Below are 18911 nucleotides of genomic sequence, written 5' to 3'. Positions count from 1 at the left end.
AGCTCAGCGGTGTCTGAAGGCCTGCGACAACTACAGAGGGCAGAGAGTATGATACAACATCTAATGTCAGATATAAGTCCGATTCCTGTTCGACTGTCCTTGATGTTACCAAACATTACCAAATCTACTCTAAGAAGAGCATTTGACAGAACAGAAAAGGTAGGTTACATGTCATAAATACAAAAATTACATATAATTCCTACTTTTAAAATACTTAAAAGATATTCTCATTTCGTCTGGACAAAAACGTTCTCATACAGTACAAAAAATGTAGCTGTAACGGTTATTTTTCTGGTGTGTCAGTTTGTCCCTGCATTTGTGTGATATTTTCTTACCTTTGAGCGATGCCATCAAAAGATAATACATAATAGTGATGGAGGTTCTCTGAACTTCTAACAATAGTTTAGAGCAGTCGCCACCCAGGTATCAAGCACTTCTGCAAACAATGAAAAGCCACCTTGGTCATGTGATCTGACACCACTACCTGAACACGATCTATATTTTAATAGTCTCACAAGATAATGAACGGAAAGGACGAATCTTGAAGTTCTGAGATAAATAATAGTTACCTACTTCGACTTAGTTTTAGTAATATACAATCTCAAAATGTATTCAAGTTCAATCTAAGAACCTTATAATTTACACAGCTATGTAAACGTTCACATAGTCATTAAATGATCAATTACAACTTCATTTTTAAGCCATGAATTTATCTATTATATTAATATATGTATGTTTTTATATATTATACATACACACAAAATAATTAATAAAAATGTTTATGAGTTTCTACTTTCCGTAAGTCCTGAATGCTGTAGAAATTTCATAGGGTAAATACCACAAAACCATGGAGACCACTTTGAGCACTGTCTTTGTGCTGACCACCTGTCCCATCCATCGAGACCCAAGAATGTCCATTCCAATGTAATAAAAGTTTTCAGACAATGGTGGGACGGGCTGGGGAGCAATGATGCGGTGATGTCTGATGAGGTGTATCGATACATGATTGCCAGGTAAAGAAAACACTTGATACTGGTTGAAAAAAAAATTCTCTTTAAATCAGTCTAGCCCGCTTCAAATGTTGGAAGTTTTGCTCGAAATTCAAAACTGCTTAAATTTATTAAATAGTTTAAAGTAAGATAAAATAGATAAAAAGCACTTTGTTATAATGCTGTCCATCATTAGTTATGTTTTCAAGCTGACATTTCTCAGTGACTGCAAAAATAATGTTTTTATGCATGCATGTTTGTTAAATTTGCTTTGGTTTAGTACAGACTGGATTCACTGAGTAACTTAAATTTTTCTTATTCTTTTACGTTTTCTTTCCTTGATGACAATATACCTAAATTTCCAGATTCTGTGGTCCTGCAACTGTATCTGCTTTTGAAATAGACGATGTAAAACTCAGTCAACTGCCAAAGACCCTGAGTGAAGCCGTCATGTTGACTGGAGACTTGTATGAACGACTTACATTGAGTCCGGATGTCGCAAACCTTCTAGAAGAACCCAGAGTTTGTTTGGCTGGACCGCCGGGTACAGGGAAGAGTAAAATGTTGGCGATAGTTGGAAAGAAATGGATCTCTGAGGGTCATACAGTGCATCTCATCAACACGTGTAGTGAAATAAGTGATGCTACACAGCAGCTTCAAAACTTGCTGCTTCAGAATTGTACAGGACATTCACCAGACATTCCTGTGAAATCTGTTAAACGCGTGTTTTGTAACATCAAAAACAGCAAGGAAATAGACAAAACCATCAGATTACTGATAAGTGAGGAGAAGGGAAAGATTTACTGCGCACTAATTGACGAACCAGATGAAGATAAGTAAGAGCCCACAGTATTAAATCTCATAAATATTATTGAAATTATGTTTGAGTGTAAACGACATAATATTTGAAATCTGATACTTAATAAATGCCAATATTAAATGCACCTTATTTTTCAGGATTCAGGATAACAGACATTTTTGCTTCACTCTTTACCTCAAACATATTTATTTAAACAGTTCTATTTCTTTATGGTTCAACGCTTGTTGGGGGTCTGTTAGTAACTCGGGATGTCTAGAGCTATATTTTTTAATGTATTTTTAGACAGCCTTAATGCTTCTGTTTGTTTACACATGTGACACAGAGAGAAATTGAAGAATCTTCAAGAGTTTCTCCAAAAACTTAATGAGCGCCTTCCGGACAGTCGCGTGTGGATGGCCATCTGCCATCCTGACTTCAACCCACCTGGCTGGACGGTAAAGCCCCTCAAGATCCCCTTTACCTGTCCCTCTTCTGTCATAAGAGAGGCATGGAAAGAAAAACACGAGGCGCTGTTTTCCACTAAGACTCATCTACTACCTACCGACGGCCTACCTGTGAAAATTATTTGTCACACAGGTCAAGGTCACAGGAAGGAACCACGTGACTGTGACGCTTGTGGAAATGAGATCGTGAAATTCTTCACACGAGACCTTCGTGTTGTTACCCAGGGTATAAGTCTGTATTTTTTTGCTATAAGTACCTTTTGTACACAAAGTTACCACAATTATTACAAATAAGTTAATAGTAACCAAGCTACTTCCTAAGCGTCAATAGTTTTTACACACATTCACTGAAGTACAACTTTTTGCAGATACACACAGTGCCACAGAGTATCTACAACCGCCGAGTCTCCAAACATCAAGTAGACAGTCTCCAATTCTTCAGTGGAAAGATATCTTGTTTTTGTTTGAAAATAAAGTTACACGAGACAGTCCGATGATACAGCTGCTGAAAGAGTCAGGTATCCAGGTGCAGGTTATTAAGGAAAAGAAAAATGTGCAGGTGACAAAAGATAACAAAAACACTGTGTTGGCAGCAAACGTCAGTTTTCCGTTTGTTCGAAAGAGAAAGGTGGTTGTTTACGTGGAAGGCGTTAGGAAAAATCAACTCCCTTTACTAAATGGAACAGACTACTGAGCATCACGAGATGTTCTTCGCAGCTGATATTAGTTAGAATACCTTGAATTTCAAATTGTATTTTGCATAAAAAATGCTTGTTATTTCACCTGAAAGCAGTAAGAATCTGCATATTGCATCTTTTCTTGTAATCATTAACTCTAATTGTGAAAATATGCTGATCTGACTTTCATGGGTAAGCGGGTAGCCAAGTCATTATATCGCTGGAGTCCGAACACAGAGGTTCAATACCTGATTAGCGCAGCAAACTTTTCCCAGTCGACCCAGCTAGCGGGAATGGGTATCTGAATACAAAAAGGGCTATGGAAAGTAAGACATGTGGAGGAGAGGGGCACTGCCATTAAATCAAGCTGACCCAGAGTAAAGTTAGGTCTCTAACACCTCACGACTCAGCAATCTTGAAAGGTTTATTCTTCTTTATCTGCAGTCATTTACAAAATTGGTTTTATTTTGAACAAAAAAAAAAGTTTCTTGTCGATCAAGTAAAGATTTTTATCTAAATCCTGTCACCCTTAAAATAAAAAATAGATTATTTCATTTTATTAAATAACCTTTCCTAATGTATACCCCTTTCTTTACAAGGAAATATCAAAAAGTTTGTTGTAGCTTTGTTCCTACACTCGTGTACAAAACTATTTTATGTTAACAAACCCCTTGCTTTTTTTTGTCTTTTTGAAACAGAATATTTCTTAAAGTGTAAAATCATGTTTCGCCATTGTTTGTGTGGCACACCTTTGTATCAACAATAATACACAATTAAATATTGCAAAAGGTTTCAATGTTGTTGTGTCTTGCTATTTTCCAGGTTATAATTGGCTCTACTGCGTTTCAGATATCGTTCCTTTCAGACCTGAAGTCGCATTGTATAAACGAGACTGCTGTAGTACATGAGGACAACAACATAATTTATGTTACGCAGTTTTTTTTAGACATGAATGGTGTTCTTTCTTTCGGGTTTGCAAGCAAGGGCAATAACGGTCTGCGCATCTAAGACATATTACAACAGAATATTTCTTCATGTTCACAAAGCCGATAGACGTATGTATGTGAGTGTAGCAGGTATCTAGACAGTGAAGGATGTAAGCATAGTACCTAATGGTGGGTGGATCTTATTCTCCCCACTTATATATATATATGTAACAGTGTATGCTACTTGACTGTTTTAATGTTTGGGTGTTTCCAGAAACTGTAAAAACTCGCAACATACTTGTCTGTTTACACAAATATGTGAATTGCACAAAGATTCAATGGGAACCAAATAAAGGGAAATTGTCCTGCTACACGCAAAAATGATGTTTGTTGTCTTGAAGTCACATTTAACGTCGTGTTTTCTCGTCTCTCCTTCACTCGTGGTAAGTAGAATCAAATTCAAACCTACCCAGCCATAACCTACTGCCTAACACGACACACCCCTAACTGCTATGTCCTATCCTCCACCCGTGGGTCTCTATCATCTTCATTAATCAAAGCGACCTGTCTTTCTTAAAATTGACAGAAACACCCCCTTTACTATCTGCCCCCACTGACATTTTCCCACTAATAATAATCCTACCCGACCTCTTATTCAGGCCTTGAACCAGCATGACTCATGACAACAGTGGGATATCATTGTCTGCCCCATCCCCTTCTTTGCTGTCTTTCATCTGATGACACATCGATATGACTTTAAAGCAATGGGTTTTATGTCTGTCTCAAAAATGAAGACTTTCAAAAATGTGTGTGTGAGAAACTAAAATTTGTACAGACAGTAGACAGAATATATTAAACAATACTGAAATGAGAATTTGTATTCCTTTCATTTCCCTACAGCTTTAACTGAATGAATGTAGGTGTGAGCTGAGAGCAGTATAAAACGTATTAATCTGGTTAAACGTGGCCTGACTATATGAACTCTGCCCTTATCAGACCTTCTATTCGTACTTTACATCTCTAGAAGTTTGTCAGAGTGATAAATGTGTGTACTTGTTTCGTTGTAGGAGATAATTATATTGACAGCTGATTGGAAATGACCTGATAAGGGGTCAATCTTATTTTTGAAGCTACAGATAAAGTCAACAGACGTGTGACAACATGTATTTGACCTTTGTCTTTTGATTGATTAGACAATTAAGCCTCGAGATGAGTTGCAGAACGCAAAATATTTTTCACACAGAGGTAAACTGGGAGTGACAGTGACAGCGTAGTTGGAGCATCTTGACAGTTGGCTTTAAATCTGGTGACAAGATGGTGACAGGTAGAATAGGAATTTGTCTTTTCCAGTTTGCTTTACTGACCAAGTACTACACCGTCTTCCTGTGTTTGGCTTTTGTTCCCGTGTCAACACAAGGTAAGTAAGTTTTGATATAATCTAACAAGAACTACGTATCTTACAATGTCACTAGTTAGTCTGATTTTTTTTATCAAGGATTTTGGTTTTCGACCTGTCAGTCATTGTAAAGATTTTTTACTGAATAGTATTTTATAATTTGAAAAGTTTCTACCCAGCATGAAGTTTGCTTTCATTTCTCTCAGTCTGGTTCAGCAGAGTTCTCCCTAAATGTGTTGCAATGCAGTAAATCTTGTGTTTTTAGACTAAGCTTTTCGTCACTGATGTACGATTTAGTGATGGTATCTTTACAGATGACAAGAGCACGTGCTCTATACCCTCTGTAAAGCGGTTTCAGGATACTGTCCTGACATGTCACTTCCCCGAGGACCTCAGTGTCACCAAGAAAGACTTCACGGTCTACCATTACGTTGAGCAGGGTACCCCGGGTAAGACAAGCGCAGCAACACATTGTAAATCTTATCACATCCCTTACTTGAAAACACATTGCGTATTTTCAAAAAGTACTGTAAAGAATCTGTTATTATTAAACAATAATTTCCCAACAGTTAATTTCCTCCTCACTTATTCACATTTCTACACAACAACCTGTCTTCAACGTCGTGTGGTCGAGTCAAATCCTGTCGCTAATCGAGATGTAAAAGTGTTCGGGTAATTCTTGTACTCTTGCCAAAGCATCCGGGTACAACATTTTTGTCTGTACATTATCTCGTAAACTACAGAATAGAATCTGGTTGCTTGATATTCAAGTCAAGAAGTAAGAATGGACAAACAAAACTTGCAATTATGTCAACAGAGTCTGTACTAGACTGCTGGTGGATTCGAGGTTCACAGGAATGTTACCCAAAACCAGGATTCACATTCGACAAGAGAGTCAGCCGATCCCTCAACCTTACAGTGGATCGTGTGGATGACAAACACGTGGGTAAATACGCATGTCAGATCGCCGGCTATGGATCCAGATTTTTCGAAACTTGCGAGTTTATGTTTAAGCTTGGTAAGCAAACTATTTTGTTCTTAGCTGGAGTTAACAGTATAAAGTAATATTTTTTAAACAGGAAAATATTTAACATCTTAAAATTTGGGTTGAGCAAAATTATGCGTTGAATTTACTTCAGAAACATTCTATCATAGCAGCTGCGATTTTGAAACTATTTTTAAAAATTAAAATTTATTTTTTTATATTTTTTATTATTGGTGACTAATATATGATTTCTTAGTACCAATGTAATTCTTTTTTATCATACTAAAAAAGATATGTTTAAACCACTTGGTTGCAGATACACACAACACATGCAAAATCTCAAAGGAAAACGACTCCCTAGTAACGTTGACATGCTTCTTTAACGAAGACATCAATAAGACACAGAAGAACTTTTATGTGTATAAGCACAATGAGCAAGAGAAACTAAGTACTTCTTTTCTACTTTTATACTCTATTTTATGAGTGAGATGATATTTTTAAAGAAATGTTCTTTCAGAAAACAGGTTGGTTGTAACAAAAATTTTTCGAGTTCCTTTGTTTCGGATACATACAATACCCCTAACCCTGTTTCTTAAACAATTATAAAAAAAAAGGTTAGATTTGATCAAGGGTTTATCAAAAGATTTTTCTTTATAAGAATATCCCACTTTAAATGTCTTTTGTTTCCAAGAAAGGTATTTTGTAAATGTGTAAGACCACTGTATCATTGTGGTCACTGTTATGTGCAATGTTTATAGTTTTTTAAACTTCTTCATGTAAGTTCTTTTTTTCAACCTTTTTAGACGATAGTACACCATATTTCACATTTTGTATGATTTTACTGTCTTTATTCAACAAAGCAGTTGTCGTGTACTGTTTGTGGGAAAATGGTAATCCGAGATGCCGGGGAGAGAAAGGTTACCAATACGAAATAAAATTCTCCACGTACTTCAACATGGCGATCCCCATGGCAACGAACAAAAAAACTTATAACTACTCTTGCTGGATTGGCGGGTCTCATGGTGATCAAGTGAAAACCTGTTCCCTTGCTATCGATGGCGTTCAGCCTGAAAGAAGTAATTAAAGTACTTAAGTATTTATATTTTTATTTTTACACCTTCCAGTGAGGGCACGTGATCTGTAAAATTATGGTTAAATAATTGCTGACAAAAATGATACATCATAAACTTACAGTATTCTGATGTCCTTAAATGTTTGTGAATGGCTGTTTTGTTTATGTTTAAGTGTCGGCAAAACATTTTTTTTCACTCTTTTCACTACCAAATCCCTTATTTGGGGAGGGGAAGTAGAAAGGTACGATAAGAGAGAAAGCGGCAAAGAAAGAGAGGGAGGAAAAGAGTGCAGGTTGTGTCTTAATTACACATTAAGAATTAGTGAAATATACACAGCCTGCTTTCTTGATATTTCTTCACTAATTTTTTGTAATGTATGTAGAGAAAGGTGTAGACACTGTAGCACTGGGAGCATCTCTGGGTGTCCTGGTACTGACTGCAACAGCGATTGCAGGACTCGTGGTGTTTGTGAGGAAACGAAGGTGGGTAGGAGTCATCGCTGGTTGACCATGACGAGAAGAGAATGATCATATGGACTATAATACTGTAATTTTATAAAAAAAAAATATCAGTATTACTACATAATATGAAAAACTTGTTTTTTTTTGCGTCTTTCTCTAGAAACTGATGTTTGACTTAAACAAATGTGGAAAGTAAGTGTGTGTGGGGGGGCTGTCAGTATACATGGCTATAGGTACCAGATATTGTGGATAATTATCTGCACAAAGATCCGACTTGGTAACTTTGCAGAAAGACGTACCCCAAAACAGCAAACGACTATGTTTGCATAATTGAATAAACTCTGGTACGGTCCGTCCTAAAAATGTCTGGCTCTTCAAAACCTTCCACCTGAAGCTACAATAAATATTTTAGCTATTATTCTATTTCAAACAAAAAATATGTAGAGAAACCCAAAACGTCTCTCAATGTTGCAGAAGGAATAGGTTTCCTTCAGTGACGCAGGAAGAAGAGATCCCGATGATGTCTCCCGAAGTAAGTACACCAGAGATAGTCACAAGCTAGTTTGAAGTCATTTAGTAGTATCTGAAACCATCTTCTACGCACATGAATGTCGTGAGGCGTCTCAGATGCGCTAATGTGATATGATTAAAAGTGTTTGGAAGCTGTGTGTGTTTTATTACTCTATAGTAATTATATTTATTTATTATCTTTTACTTTCGAGTTTCATTGACAAAATTTTAATCCTGAGATACCTTACTGACTTACTTATGTCTAGTGTCTCTGTATAATTCTGTTTGTCGGTTAGTATAGTAAAGTAATCTTTTCTTCAACGGAAAAAATAGCAAACAGCATAATGTATATATATATATCTTTATTATCTTTTACAGAACCAGCACGAGAAAGTGACAGAAGAGTTTCAAGCCTTTTTGTTGCATAACATCAATGATATGTATCCAAACCTGCTGAATGAATGTTACTTTGTTCCTCCAGTCTACTTCAACAAAACTCGATACTCACAAAAATCTGTCGCCAATGAAGTCTACTACGTCCCTAACCCTCCTGACCAAAAAGACCTCCGCCATGACAGAGCCATGCAGCACGTGATACACTACTTACGTCACATGGCGGAACAATATCAGGAACAAATGTTTGTGCTGACACAGTTCAGTTACGATGACTACCTGAGATGTCCCAGTCCTGAGTACACAGGACATCACTTACCTGTTCCTGGTGGTCTTGAGGGTGGTACACATGACCAGGATATCGGATGTTTTGATGTTCTTATCATCCATAGATACTACGGCGTGGTGGTTGGGGTTGTCAAGACTGTTAGAGACAAAGACGATGGTAGGGAAGATTGGGAACAGAGAAAAGATGAACTGCTGATCTCAGAGATGTCTGAAGGGCTGCGACAACTACAAAGGGCAGAGAGTATGATACAACATCTCATGTCAGATATGAGTCTGATTCCTGTAGTTCGACGGGCCTTGATGTTCCCAAACATTACCAAATCTACACTAAGAAGAGCATTTTACAGAACAAGTAAGGTATGTTGCTTGTAATAAATACAAACATTACATTTAATTCGTACTTTTAAAATATTTTAAGACGTATTCGCATTTCTACTGAACAAAAACGTTCTTCTTCAGTAATAAATATTGTAGTTGTAATGGTTATTTTTCCATTATTTCCGTTTGTTCCTGCGTTTGTGTGATATAGATTTTTACCTTTGAGCAATGTTATATAAAGCTAATACTCAATTGGCATGGACGGCCCTATGCTCCTCGAGGAGTAACAGGGAAGAAAGTAACTAAACTAATAAGAATGGGGATTCTAAGAACTTCTCGCAATAGTGGAGAGCAGTCACCACCCAGGTATACTTCTGACAACGATGAAACGTTACAAACATTTGTTTGGTGATGAAATTTGGCAGTACACCCTGTACACGATCTATATGTCTTCAAGAGGATGAACTGAAAGAATGAATATCAAAGTTCTGAAGTAAATAATCGTAAGATTCCTATACAATTTTCAAATATAAAGGATTGTAAAGGCAAAATAAAACTGCTTAGAATCGGGTAAAGAGTAGGATCCACTTGAATCTCGTGTACTTTCGTGTCTGTTCAAATGGGAAAAGTTGAAGGTTTTGTAGCATGTTGTGTTTAATAACAAAAACCACTATGGGACTGTTTCGTTTACTTAGACGAAGTCTCGTTCTCCATCACGTGACCTTATGACATATGACCAAGGCTGGTTACCAAGTGAAACAGATTGTTTTCTGTAATTTCTAACACTGTGCTTTGAAACGTTCACTTTAAAACCTAAATTAACTCACGTGACACCACCGATGACGACGTCAAATCTTCGCAATGACCACCGACACTTCCTGTACGTCACTGACTGACGTCACACCCAGACTCATCTGCTTGACCATCTCGGTAAGCTATCGCGGTTACTCGTCTAAAGGACACAACGGTCGATTTTGTTTATTTTTATAAACATCGGCAACCGAAATGGTGCTAATAAACGGCAATTAAGTGAGAAACGAATCCTTTATTTCTCCTGTATTGCTCTCGTGCTCTGTAATTGTAACTAAATATATTTTTGAAACGTTTGACCGTCGGCACAGCCTTATCACAAGCCTTGAGTATCCCTTTAATCATACTACCATATAATTTTAACAGAAATGTAAACTTTCTCATTCACTAAACAACCAGTTACCACTTCCTTTTTTTGAACCATTAATTTTTGTCTTATACTTATAAATTAATGTTATATATATATAAACTCAGTTATTGAATGTTCTACAAAAAGCATTAAATGAATAAAGACATTATAAGCTGCTACGTTCCTTTAGTACTGAATGGTGTAAATATTTCACAGGGTAAAGACGACAAAACCATGGAGACCACCATTGAGCTCTGTCTTTGTGCTGATCACCTGTCCCATCCCTCGAGACCCTGGGATGTCGATTCCAATGTGATGACAGTTTTCAGAGAATGGTGGCAAGGGCTGAGGAGCAGTGCTTCACACGGACCAGCAATGTCTGATGACGTGTATCAAGACATGATTGCCAGGTAAGGAAAATACTTGCCAGTGGTTTAATAAAAAATATGAAATTCTCTTAAAAAATAAGTCTAGACGTTTTGCTCAAAATTCAAAACTGATGCATTAAATGTATTAAATATTTTAAAGTTAAAAAAAACCCACTGTAATAATGTTCTCCATTATTAGCAGTGTTCTCAAGCTAACATTTCTCAGTGACTGCAAACATGTTTTTATGTATACACTGTATATGTTTTGTAAACTTGGTTATCATTGGTTTAGTAAAGATCGGATTCCTGGATCCAGCTCTCCTATCGGGCATTCTATTGTTTTTCTGACGTGCCACTTGTTTACAGAGGGGGTTATTTTGACAAAGAAATCCCGTGATATTAGTTGTAGCCTTTCTCCAGCCGAACTCAAAGCTCTTACAGGATTTCGAGGTCACCATTTTAGGCTGATATAAAATACATCTCCACAAACAGTCATTCACAGAAACATGCAGACGACCAAATATAAAGATGATATATATATATACACAGAAGACAGACAGACAGACAGACAGACAGACAGACAGACAGACAGACAGACAGACAGACAGACAGACAGACAGACAGACAGACAGACAGACAGACAGTGCACTGACAGACATAACACAAGACAAAGCATGAAATGACTAACCCAAAGCGCGTTTTAAAAGTAAAATATAGTAATGCTATTGACGTTTTGAAGGTAATTGTTATTATCCTAGATATGGTATGGAATCTTTGATAAGAATAAATCTGTTTCGATAGCTAGATGAAAATTATTAGGATAATTGTATGGGAAATAGCGTCTGTTTGGTGCTTTCGCAGAATAAAATATTGTTTCATCCACAAAACTCTTAAAACAGGATCATGCATGTAGCCATTGTAAAACTATCTTCAGAAAGAAAGTCGTACAAATATTTTTTTTACAAATAGCTTTCTTTCTAAGAAAGCGCACATCAAAACTCTCTAGAACCATTGCAAAAATCAGTGCGACATCAACATGGCTGATGCACACATCAAAAACTAAAGTAATAGCACAGACCTGGCAGTAGAAATGAAATGGTTAAGAACAAGAACAAAAGCGGTACAGACACAAAAATTAATCCTTTACTCAGAGAAACTGACAAAGACAACATTTCACGGCATTTCTCTATCAAGTTAAACAAAGGGACGTAGTATTTCATTACATATTTTATAATGTAATAAAAAGCATACACGAAACGGAACTAACTAACATTTTTTTTTATTTTTTACATTTTCTTTTTCTTATAGTCGATGTACCTACATTTTCAGATTCTGTGGTCCTGCAACTGTATCTGCTTTTGAAATAGATGATGTAAAATACAGTCCGCTGCCTAAGACCCTGAGTGAAGCCGTCATGTTGACTGGAGAATTGTTTGAACGACTTACACTGAGCCTAGATATGGCAAACCTGCTCCAAGAACCAAGAGTTTGTTTGGCTGGACCGCACGGTACAGGGAAAAGTAAAACACTGGCGCTAGTTGGAAAGACATGGATCTCTGAGGGTCATACAGTGCATGTCATCAACACGTGTGCAGAAAGAAGTGATGCTATAACACAGCTTTACAACTTGCTGCTCCAGTATTCTACAGGACATTCACCAGACACTCATGTAAAGTCTGTTATACGTATGTTTTGTAACATCGACAGCAGCAGAGAAATCGACGACACCATCAGATCACTGATAAGCGAGAAGAAGGGAAAGACCTACTGCGCACTAATTGACGAACCAGATGAAGATAAGTAAGAGCCTACAGTATTAAATCTCATAAATATTATTTAAATAATGTTTGAATGTAAACGACACAATATTTGAAATCTGATACTCTATAAATGCGTATATTAAATGTACCTTATTTTAAAAGGATTCAGGATAACAGACCTTTTTGCTTCACGCTTTACCTTAAACGTAATTTTTTTGAAACAGTTCTATTTCTCTTTTTGTTGAGGCCTTGTTGGGGGTCTGTTAGAAACTAGCGATGTCTAGAGCTATATTTTGTTATGTATTTTTAACAGCCTTAATGCTACTGTTCGTTTACACGTGTCACACAGAGAGAAATTGAAGAATCTCCAAGAGTTTCTCCAAAAACTTAATGAGCGCCTTCCGGACAACCGCGTGTGGGTTGCCATCAGCCGTCATAACTTCAACCCACCTGGCTGGACGGTAGAGCCCCTCAAGATCCCCTTTACCTGTCCCCCTTCAGTCATGCGAAAGGCATGTCAAAAAACACACGAGGCGCTGTTTTCCACAAACAGCAATCTACTACCTACCGACGGCCTACCTGTAAAATTTATTTGTCACACAGGTCAAGATCATGCAGAAAAGGAACCACGTGACTGTGAAGCTTGTGGAAACCAGATCGTCAGATTCTTCACACGGGACCTTCGTGTTGTTAACCAAGGTACAAGTTTGTTTTTGTTTTCTAAGAACCTCTTTTCGTACACATGATGCCAAATTTATTAATGAGGTAATGAAAACTGGGTTACTTCTTAGACATCTATAGTTTTAATACGCATTCACTGAAGTAAAACTTTCTTGCAGATACACAAAACACAGAGTATCTACAACCCACGAGTCTCCAAACAGCAGGTGGACAGTCTCCGAGTATTCAGTGGAAAGATGTCTTGTTTTTGTTTGAAATAAAAGTTACAGAAGACAGTCCGATGATACAGCTGCTCAAAGACTCAGGTATCCCGGTGCAAGTCATTAACTCTGGAGAAACGAGAAATGTACAGATGACAAATGTAAAAGATAACAAACACATTGTGTTGGCAGAAAACGTAGATTTTTCATGCTTTCAAAAGAAAAAGGTTGTTGTATACGTGGAAGGCGCTAAAAAAAGATCTTACTCTGCTAAATGGAGTAAACAACTAAGCTTCAGATGTACTTCACAGCTGATAGTAGTTCGAATACCTTGAATTTAAGAGTGCATTTTGCATGGAGAACGAATGTTTGTTAATTCAGCTAAAAGCAGTAATAATCTGTAGATTTTACATTGTTTTCTTTCTTGTCATCATTCTTTGAAAATGTTTGAAATTACTATGACTTTCATAAGTAAGCATATTGCCGAAGTGATTAGAAAACTTGAGTCCGAGCACAGAGGTTCAAAACCTGATTAGCGCACTAAACTTTAGTAAGTTAATCCAGTTAGCGGGAATGGGTGCCTGTCTTCAAAAAGGGTTTGAGGAAGGTAACACAGGGGAGGAGAGGAGAAAGGAATTGTCCTCATATCAAGCTTGCCCTCAGTAAAGTAAGGTCTCTAACACAACTTACCACTCAACGACCTCGAAAGGCTTCTTCTTCTTAACCTTCTTGAGCAAAATCCTTCCCTTGTCGATAACTTCAAGATATTTTGGTAAATCCTGTAAACCTTTAAAAAGTAGATTCTTTCAACTAATTAAACAACCTTTACCCAGGTTTACCCATTTCCTTACTACGAAATATCAAAAGGTTTATTCAAGCCTTGTACCTACACTCGTGGGAAAAACCGATTTCATGTTAACAAATCTTTGAATATGTTTTTTTTTTGAGTCAGAGAATCTTTCTAAAATTTTAAACTCATGTTTTGCCCTTGTTTGTGTGGCACACCATTGTATCAACAATAATGTTGAATTAAATATTCCAAAGAGGTTTCAATGTTGTTGTGTCTTCCTATTTTCCAGACTATGTACGGCTCTATTTAGTTTCACATATCATTCCTTTCAGACCTGAACTTCTCACTGCAGAAATAACCAGAGTGCTGTACTTCATGAGAATAACATAATAATTTTGTGTTTCGCAGTTTATTTTAGACATTTCGGATTTGCGAGCAAGGGTAATAACGGTCTTCGCATGCGTCAATCTCAATAAGTTGGAGTACAGAAATTTGTCTTTATCTCTCTAGTTCAAGCTAGACCACAATAAAATATCTTTCAAAGAGGATGCCAAACCTTGTATAATACTGCTTTGACAGAAAAAAAAACACCGAGCGCACTGAGCTATTAAATTAGAAATGTCTGTCCTTTATTGAAAAGAGAGAAGGAGCAAACCCGGATCAAATGCTCACTTTGATCAAAAGTCGTCTGACAGCCTTACATCCCACGACTTGTGTTAGCGCCTTTCTTAATATCTGACAAATCATCATCTGAGATAAATTAAAATAAAATGTTTCTAACTGTTTGCAAAGCTGATAAAGTGTTCTAAGAAGAGGACAATCGAGAGGAGTAGGTAGCAAAATATGGGAAAAAATGAACACAAGAGAAAAGGTTTATATGAGGAGCACACACTCTAGCGTATTTAATGTAACTCATCCCTTTTTGTTACTTAAATGACAGGTGAAAATATCACCTGCACGGTACCTTCTGTACAGATGTTTCAAAACGCGGTTCTCAAATGTAACTTTTCAAAAGATTTGAATGTGACAAAGAACGAGTGTACAGTAAACTACTACCTTGACCATACATTGATACAATGCAGGTATTAAAAAAGTAATATCTCTGTCTTTTATTTGATTGATTCTTACCTTGCTTATCAAATTATTTTTTATCGACTTTGATCAATTCTTTTCGACATCCTAATGGCTGTTACTTTGTACCTCCATTCTACTTCAACAAAATACGATACACAGTACAAGCTGTGGCTGGTCCAGACATCTACGTGCCTACATCTCCTCACCAAGTGACATGACCCTTGACCGATCCATGCAGCAGGTGATACACTGCTTACGTCACCTGGTGACACAAAGTCAAGAACAAATGTTTGTCTTGACACAGTTCAAACATCCCGACTACCTGAAAAGCCCAGGTCCTGACTACACAGCACATCGCTTGCCTCTTCCAGCAGGTCTAAACAGTGATACACGTGACCAGGATATCAAAGTTTTTGATTTTCTGATCATTCATAGTCGTCACGGAGTTTTGGTTGGGTTAAGTCGAGACTCTTAGTAAAGACAGTTATAGTCGAGATGGGGAGCGGAGAACAAATAAACTGATTATCTCAGATGTGTTTGAAGAAATGCAGTGACTAACACAAGACCTTTGTGTTGCTAACCAAGGTATTGTTTGTTTCTCATATTGAACACAATATAATAATTTTGCCACATTTCTCAATGATTTAATGGTAACTGAATTAGTTAATTCTTTAACGTCAGTAACCTAACACATGTTCACATAAGTATACAATTGTTTGCATATACACAAAATGTTACAGAACATCTACAGCCGGCGAGTCACCAAAGAAGTACACAGTCTCCAAGCCTTCAATGGAAAGACCTTTTGTTTTTGTTTGAAAGAGATGTTACAGAAGACATTCGTATCATACAGGCGCTAAAAATGTCAGAGAAATGTTGTTGTTTACGTGGAAGGTGCTGTAGACAGATGACCACCCTCTGCTAAATGGAATAAACTACTCAGTGTCACGAGATGAGCTTCACAACTAGTTAACATGCTCTGAAATACAAAGTGTATTTCGAGTAAATTTGATGCTAATTAGTAAAAGTACGCATTACTTTTTCATATTTATTTAATATTTTATTTATGCGTACTAAATTTTGTGAAAATTAGTTTTGACAGCCTGAAGACATCAACACACAGGTTAGCTAATGTTCTTGCGTGGTGTTTTTCTTTTACCCAAACATGAAGCTGGTCGTCCTTCACATTCAAATATATTTGACTAGATTTTATGATTACTTGTGGATGATCGTATTTGTGTGTGCTTTTTTGTCGGTATTAGTTTAGTTTACGTTAAAAAAATGTAAAAGAAAGCAAAATCAGGTCTGCATGCCAGTTTAATGTAAGGTCAGGTTTTCCTTTCATTTGTTGGCATTTCCTCTTGAGTTGTGGCGTCTCCTCTAATTTTTAGTGAAAAATAAGTTACATTTCTAAAAAAATATTTTTACTAAGGTCTCTTTACCAGTACAAGTCTTTACCATATGAATTATAAGCATATTTTAAGATCCATTTTATGCCCGATTTTTTTTTGGGCTTTTTCATTTTTAGTCTCTTATTACTTCTATGCACAGGTTGTTTATCCTTCCTTCGTATCCTAGCTGTGCTTCCTTGTCTCGTGCTCTAAGACCATGCTCCCTCGTTAATCATTGTTTATTTATGAATATATAAAAACAATGTATGAAAGTTTACAGAAACGCGACCAAGTAATATTTCAGAAAGTGATTGTGTTAGTTATTAATAGCAATAGGAAAAAAATCCAGTGATATCAGTGAGACTCGTGAGGGATATAATATATACAGGCAACACATCAGCTCTGGAGGAAAACTTTAGTCAGTTTGCTTCACTCGTAACCCTCGGACAATGCGATGTATGCATTCCATTGTTTGTAACATTAAGTCAGATGATCATGTGGTGACACAATTAAAAGGACATCCGGTGTCATTTGCGATGGCTTAAGTAGCATTGGCAAAGTCCAGGGCGCATTTGAGTGACTTATTGAAAAGTGTAAAACATTTCAGTCTGGTCATGAGATAGATCAAGTGGAGAAGTACGAGGTAGGACAATGGTTAATGTGAGAGAGAGAAAGAGTCATAAGAACCGAGATAAGATTTATCAGAAAATTTATTTATCTTCACGTATAATTGTAGAGTTTTGTTGTCATTTATGAGCTGTAAAACTATTAAGAAATTATGTAGGATAACTAAAGAGCAAGTTCTTACATGTTTTATTAAACCTACCCCGTGCTTGCATAAGGTTTATTCACATGAAGTGATATGTTCAAAGAAAAAATCTACCTAAAGGAAATGTCTGGATAAAAACAAACTCTCATCTCTGGTGAGGCCGTGTACTCAGACACGGTTTTTTAATAATTGGAATATATAATGTTTATGAGTAATACAACTCTTAATTTATTATCCCTTTTCTGTTTGTTGTGAGGAAAATCGAACTTGAAATGAATTTGGGTTTCCTGTTTTTGTCATTACTACAAGGAGTTATCTGGCAATGTTTCAATGTTTTGACAGTGTCAGCACAAGGTAACTCAAAACTTTTATAATTTTGTTGGTGTTCACATATTTAAAGTATAAACTACCACAGAGTATCCATTAAAAAAGCTCTGATTCTTCCCAAACATAAAAGAACAAAAAAATAATTTAATGACAGACAGACACACAGGAACACAGACACACAGGAACACAGACACAGGCACACAGACACAGGCACACAGACACACAGACACACAGACACACAGACACACATACACACAGACACAGACAAAGAAATGTATACAAATATATGGATCGCAGTTCCATCTTCTCTATCTGTACTTACAAATACTTTATTGCTGTCATCTGTATTCGCCACCATCCACTTTTACAAATCATAGAACATTAACTGTTGTTACTGTGCCCTTTCCCCAACCCTTGAGTGTGCTCGGACGAAGTGATATTTCTATTTTGACCTCTGACCTAGACTTCCGTTTCCTTGCTTGGCACAATAGCCACTTAGGACTGACTGTATCACTTGTGGTAATGACTTGTGCACATGACATTTCGAATTATTCAAGTCTTCTCTAGCTGTGAATGTGCTGATCATTTTTAGTGTAGACTTTAACAGTAGGATATATTTATGTCATCCCCCGCCCTAACATACCATGTGACAAAAATAAATATATTTTTTTCGATTCCTTTTGAAATAATCATTTACAACTTCGTGGATCCTGTTTTGTAATGAGTAAAATATCTATGACTACATGGAGACAAATTTGAAGGAAGAGAATTACAGATTGTTTTTTATAAAAGTCCTTGGTCATGTTTTATGAAAATGGGACAGGGTTTTCACTCAGATTTAAAATACCTGATCGAGGATATGTTGATGATGTGGTGGTTACAGAGGACAAGATCACTTGCACAATACCGCCAGTGGCGCCCTCTCATGACACAGTTCTGACATGTCACTTCCCTGAGGACCTGAGTGTCACTAAGAAAGATTTCACGATCTACCGATATGTCGAACATAGCAATCCAGGTGATAAATCATGTGGAGCTAGCGTAGTCCTCATGTTGTTTACTTTTTGTTTTTAATTATTTAAAAAACCCGACAATTTGTGAACTTCTGCTAAC

The 18911-nt window shown here is 36.8% G+C and overlaps 2 protein-coding genes across 5 annotated transcripts; both read left to right on the top strand.

Annotated features, from left to right (window-relative positions):
* The first annotated feature begins 21 nt into the window (after positions 1–21).
* On the top strand, positions 22–3717 carry LOC112576219. 2 transcript variants are annotated; one of them, XM_025258513.1, is made up of 5 exons: positions 22–159; positions 830–1013; positions 1355–1825; positions 2132–2478; positions 2621–3717. In XM_025258513.1, the coding sequence occupies exons 2-5, from the start codon at positions 979–981 to the stop codon at positions 2944–2946; spliced, it is 1179 nt and encodes a 392-aa protein (XP_025114298.1). In that variant the 5' UTR covers positions 22–159; positions 830–978; the 3' UTR covers positions 2947–3717. The 2 variants fall into 2 exon arrangements, with proteins under 2 accessions (XP_025114298.1, XP_025114299.1); XM_025258514.1 differs by lacking the exon at positions 830–1013 and having other exon boundaries at positions 24–159.
* Positions 3718–4966: 1249 nt separating this feature from the next.
* On the top strand, positions 4967–14495 carry LOC112575165. Of its 3 annotated transcripts, none has more exons than XM_025256814.1 (12): positions 5035–5272; positions 5566–5700; positions 6069–6269; positions 6553–6684; positions 7100–7312; positions 7692–7791; positions 8245–8302; positions 8659–9318; positions 10655–10848; positions 12136–12606; positions 12916–13265; positions 13406–14495. In XM_025256814.1, exons 1-12 carry the CDS (start codon positions 5170–5172, stop codon positions 13780–13782), a joined length of 2994 nt encoding a protein of 997 aa, XP_025112599.1. In that variant the 5' UTR covers positions 5035–5169; the 3' UTR covers positions 13783–14495. The 3 variants fall into 3 exon arrangements, with proteins under 3 accessions (XP_025112600.1, XP_025112599.1, XP_025112598.1); XM_025256813.1 differs by having other exon boundaries at positions 7097–7312; XM_025256815.1 differs by lacking the exon at positions 13406–14495 and having other exon boundaries at positions 4967–5272; positions 7097–7312; positions 12136–12602; positions 12905–13089.
* The last annotated feature ends 4416 nt before the right edge of the window (positions 14496–18911 follow it).

This window comes from Pomacea canaliculata, linkage group LG11 (assembly GCF_003073045.1).
Source record: "Pomacea canaliculata isolate SZHN2017 linkage group LG11, ASM307304v1, whole genome shotgun sequence".
Classification (NCBI taxonomy): domain Eukaryota; kingdom Metazoa; phylum Mollusca; class Gastropoda; order Architaenioglossa; family Ampullariidae; genus Pomacea; species Pomacea canaliculata.
The sequence above is the reverse complement of the archived record's forward strand: the minus strand, read 5'-3'. Positions and strand labels throughout refer to the sequence as shown.

Bases quoted from the DNA above. Each gene is read 5' to 3' on its own strand.
- LOC112576219 (XM_025258513.1), top strand. From the start codon at position 979: ATGTCTGATGAGGTGTATCGATACATGATTGCCAG. The intron at 1,014-1,354 runs GTAAAGAAAACA...CTAAATTTCCAG, and splicing joins TATCGATACATGATTGCCAG to ATTCTGTGGTCCTGCAACTG. The intron at 2,479-2,620 runs GTATAAGTCTGT...AACTTTTTGCAG, and splicing joins CCTTCGTGTTGTTACCCAGG to ATACACACAGTGCCACAGAG.
- LOC112575165 (XM_025256813.1), top strand. From the start codon at position 5,170: ATGGTGACAGGTAGAATAGGAATTTGTCTTTTCCAGTTTGCTTTACTG. The intron at 6,685-7,096 runs GTACTTCTTTTC...TATTCAACAAAG, and splicing joins CAATGAGCAAGAGAAACTAA to CAGTTGTCGTGTACTGTTTG. The intron at 9,319-10,654 runs GTATGTTGCTTG...AATATTTCACAG, and splicing joins CATTTTACAGAACAAGTAAG to GGTAAAGACGACAAAACCAT.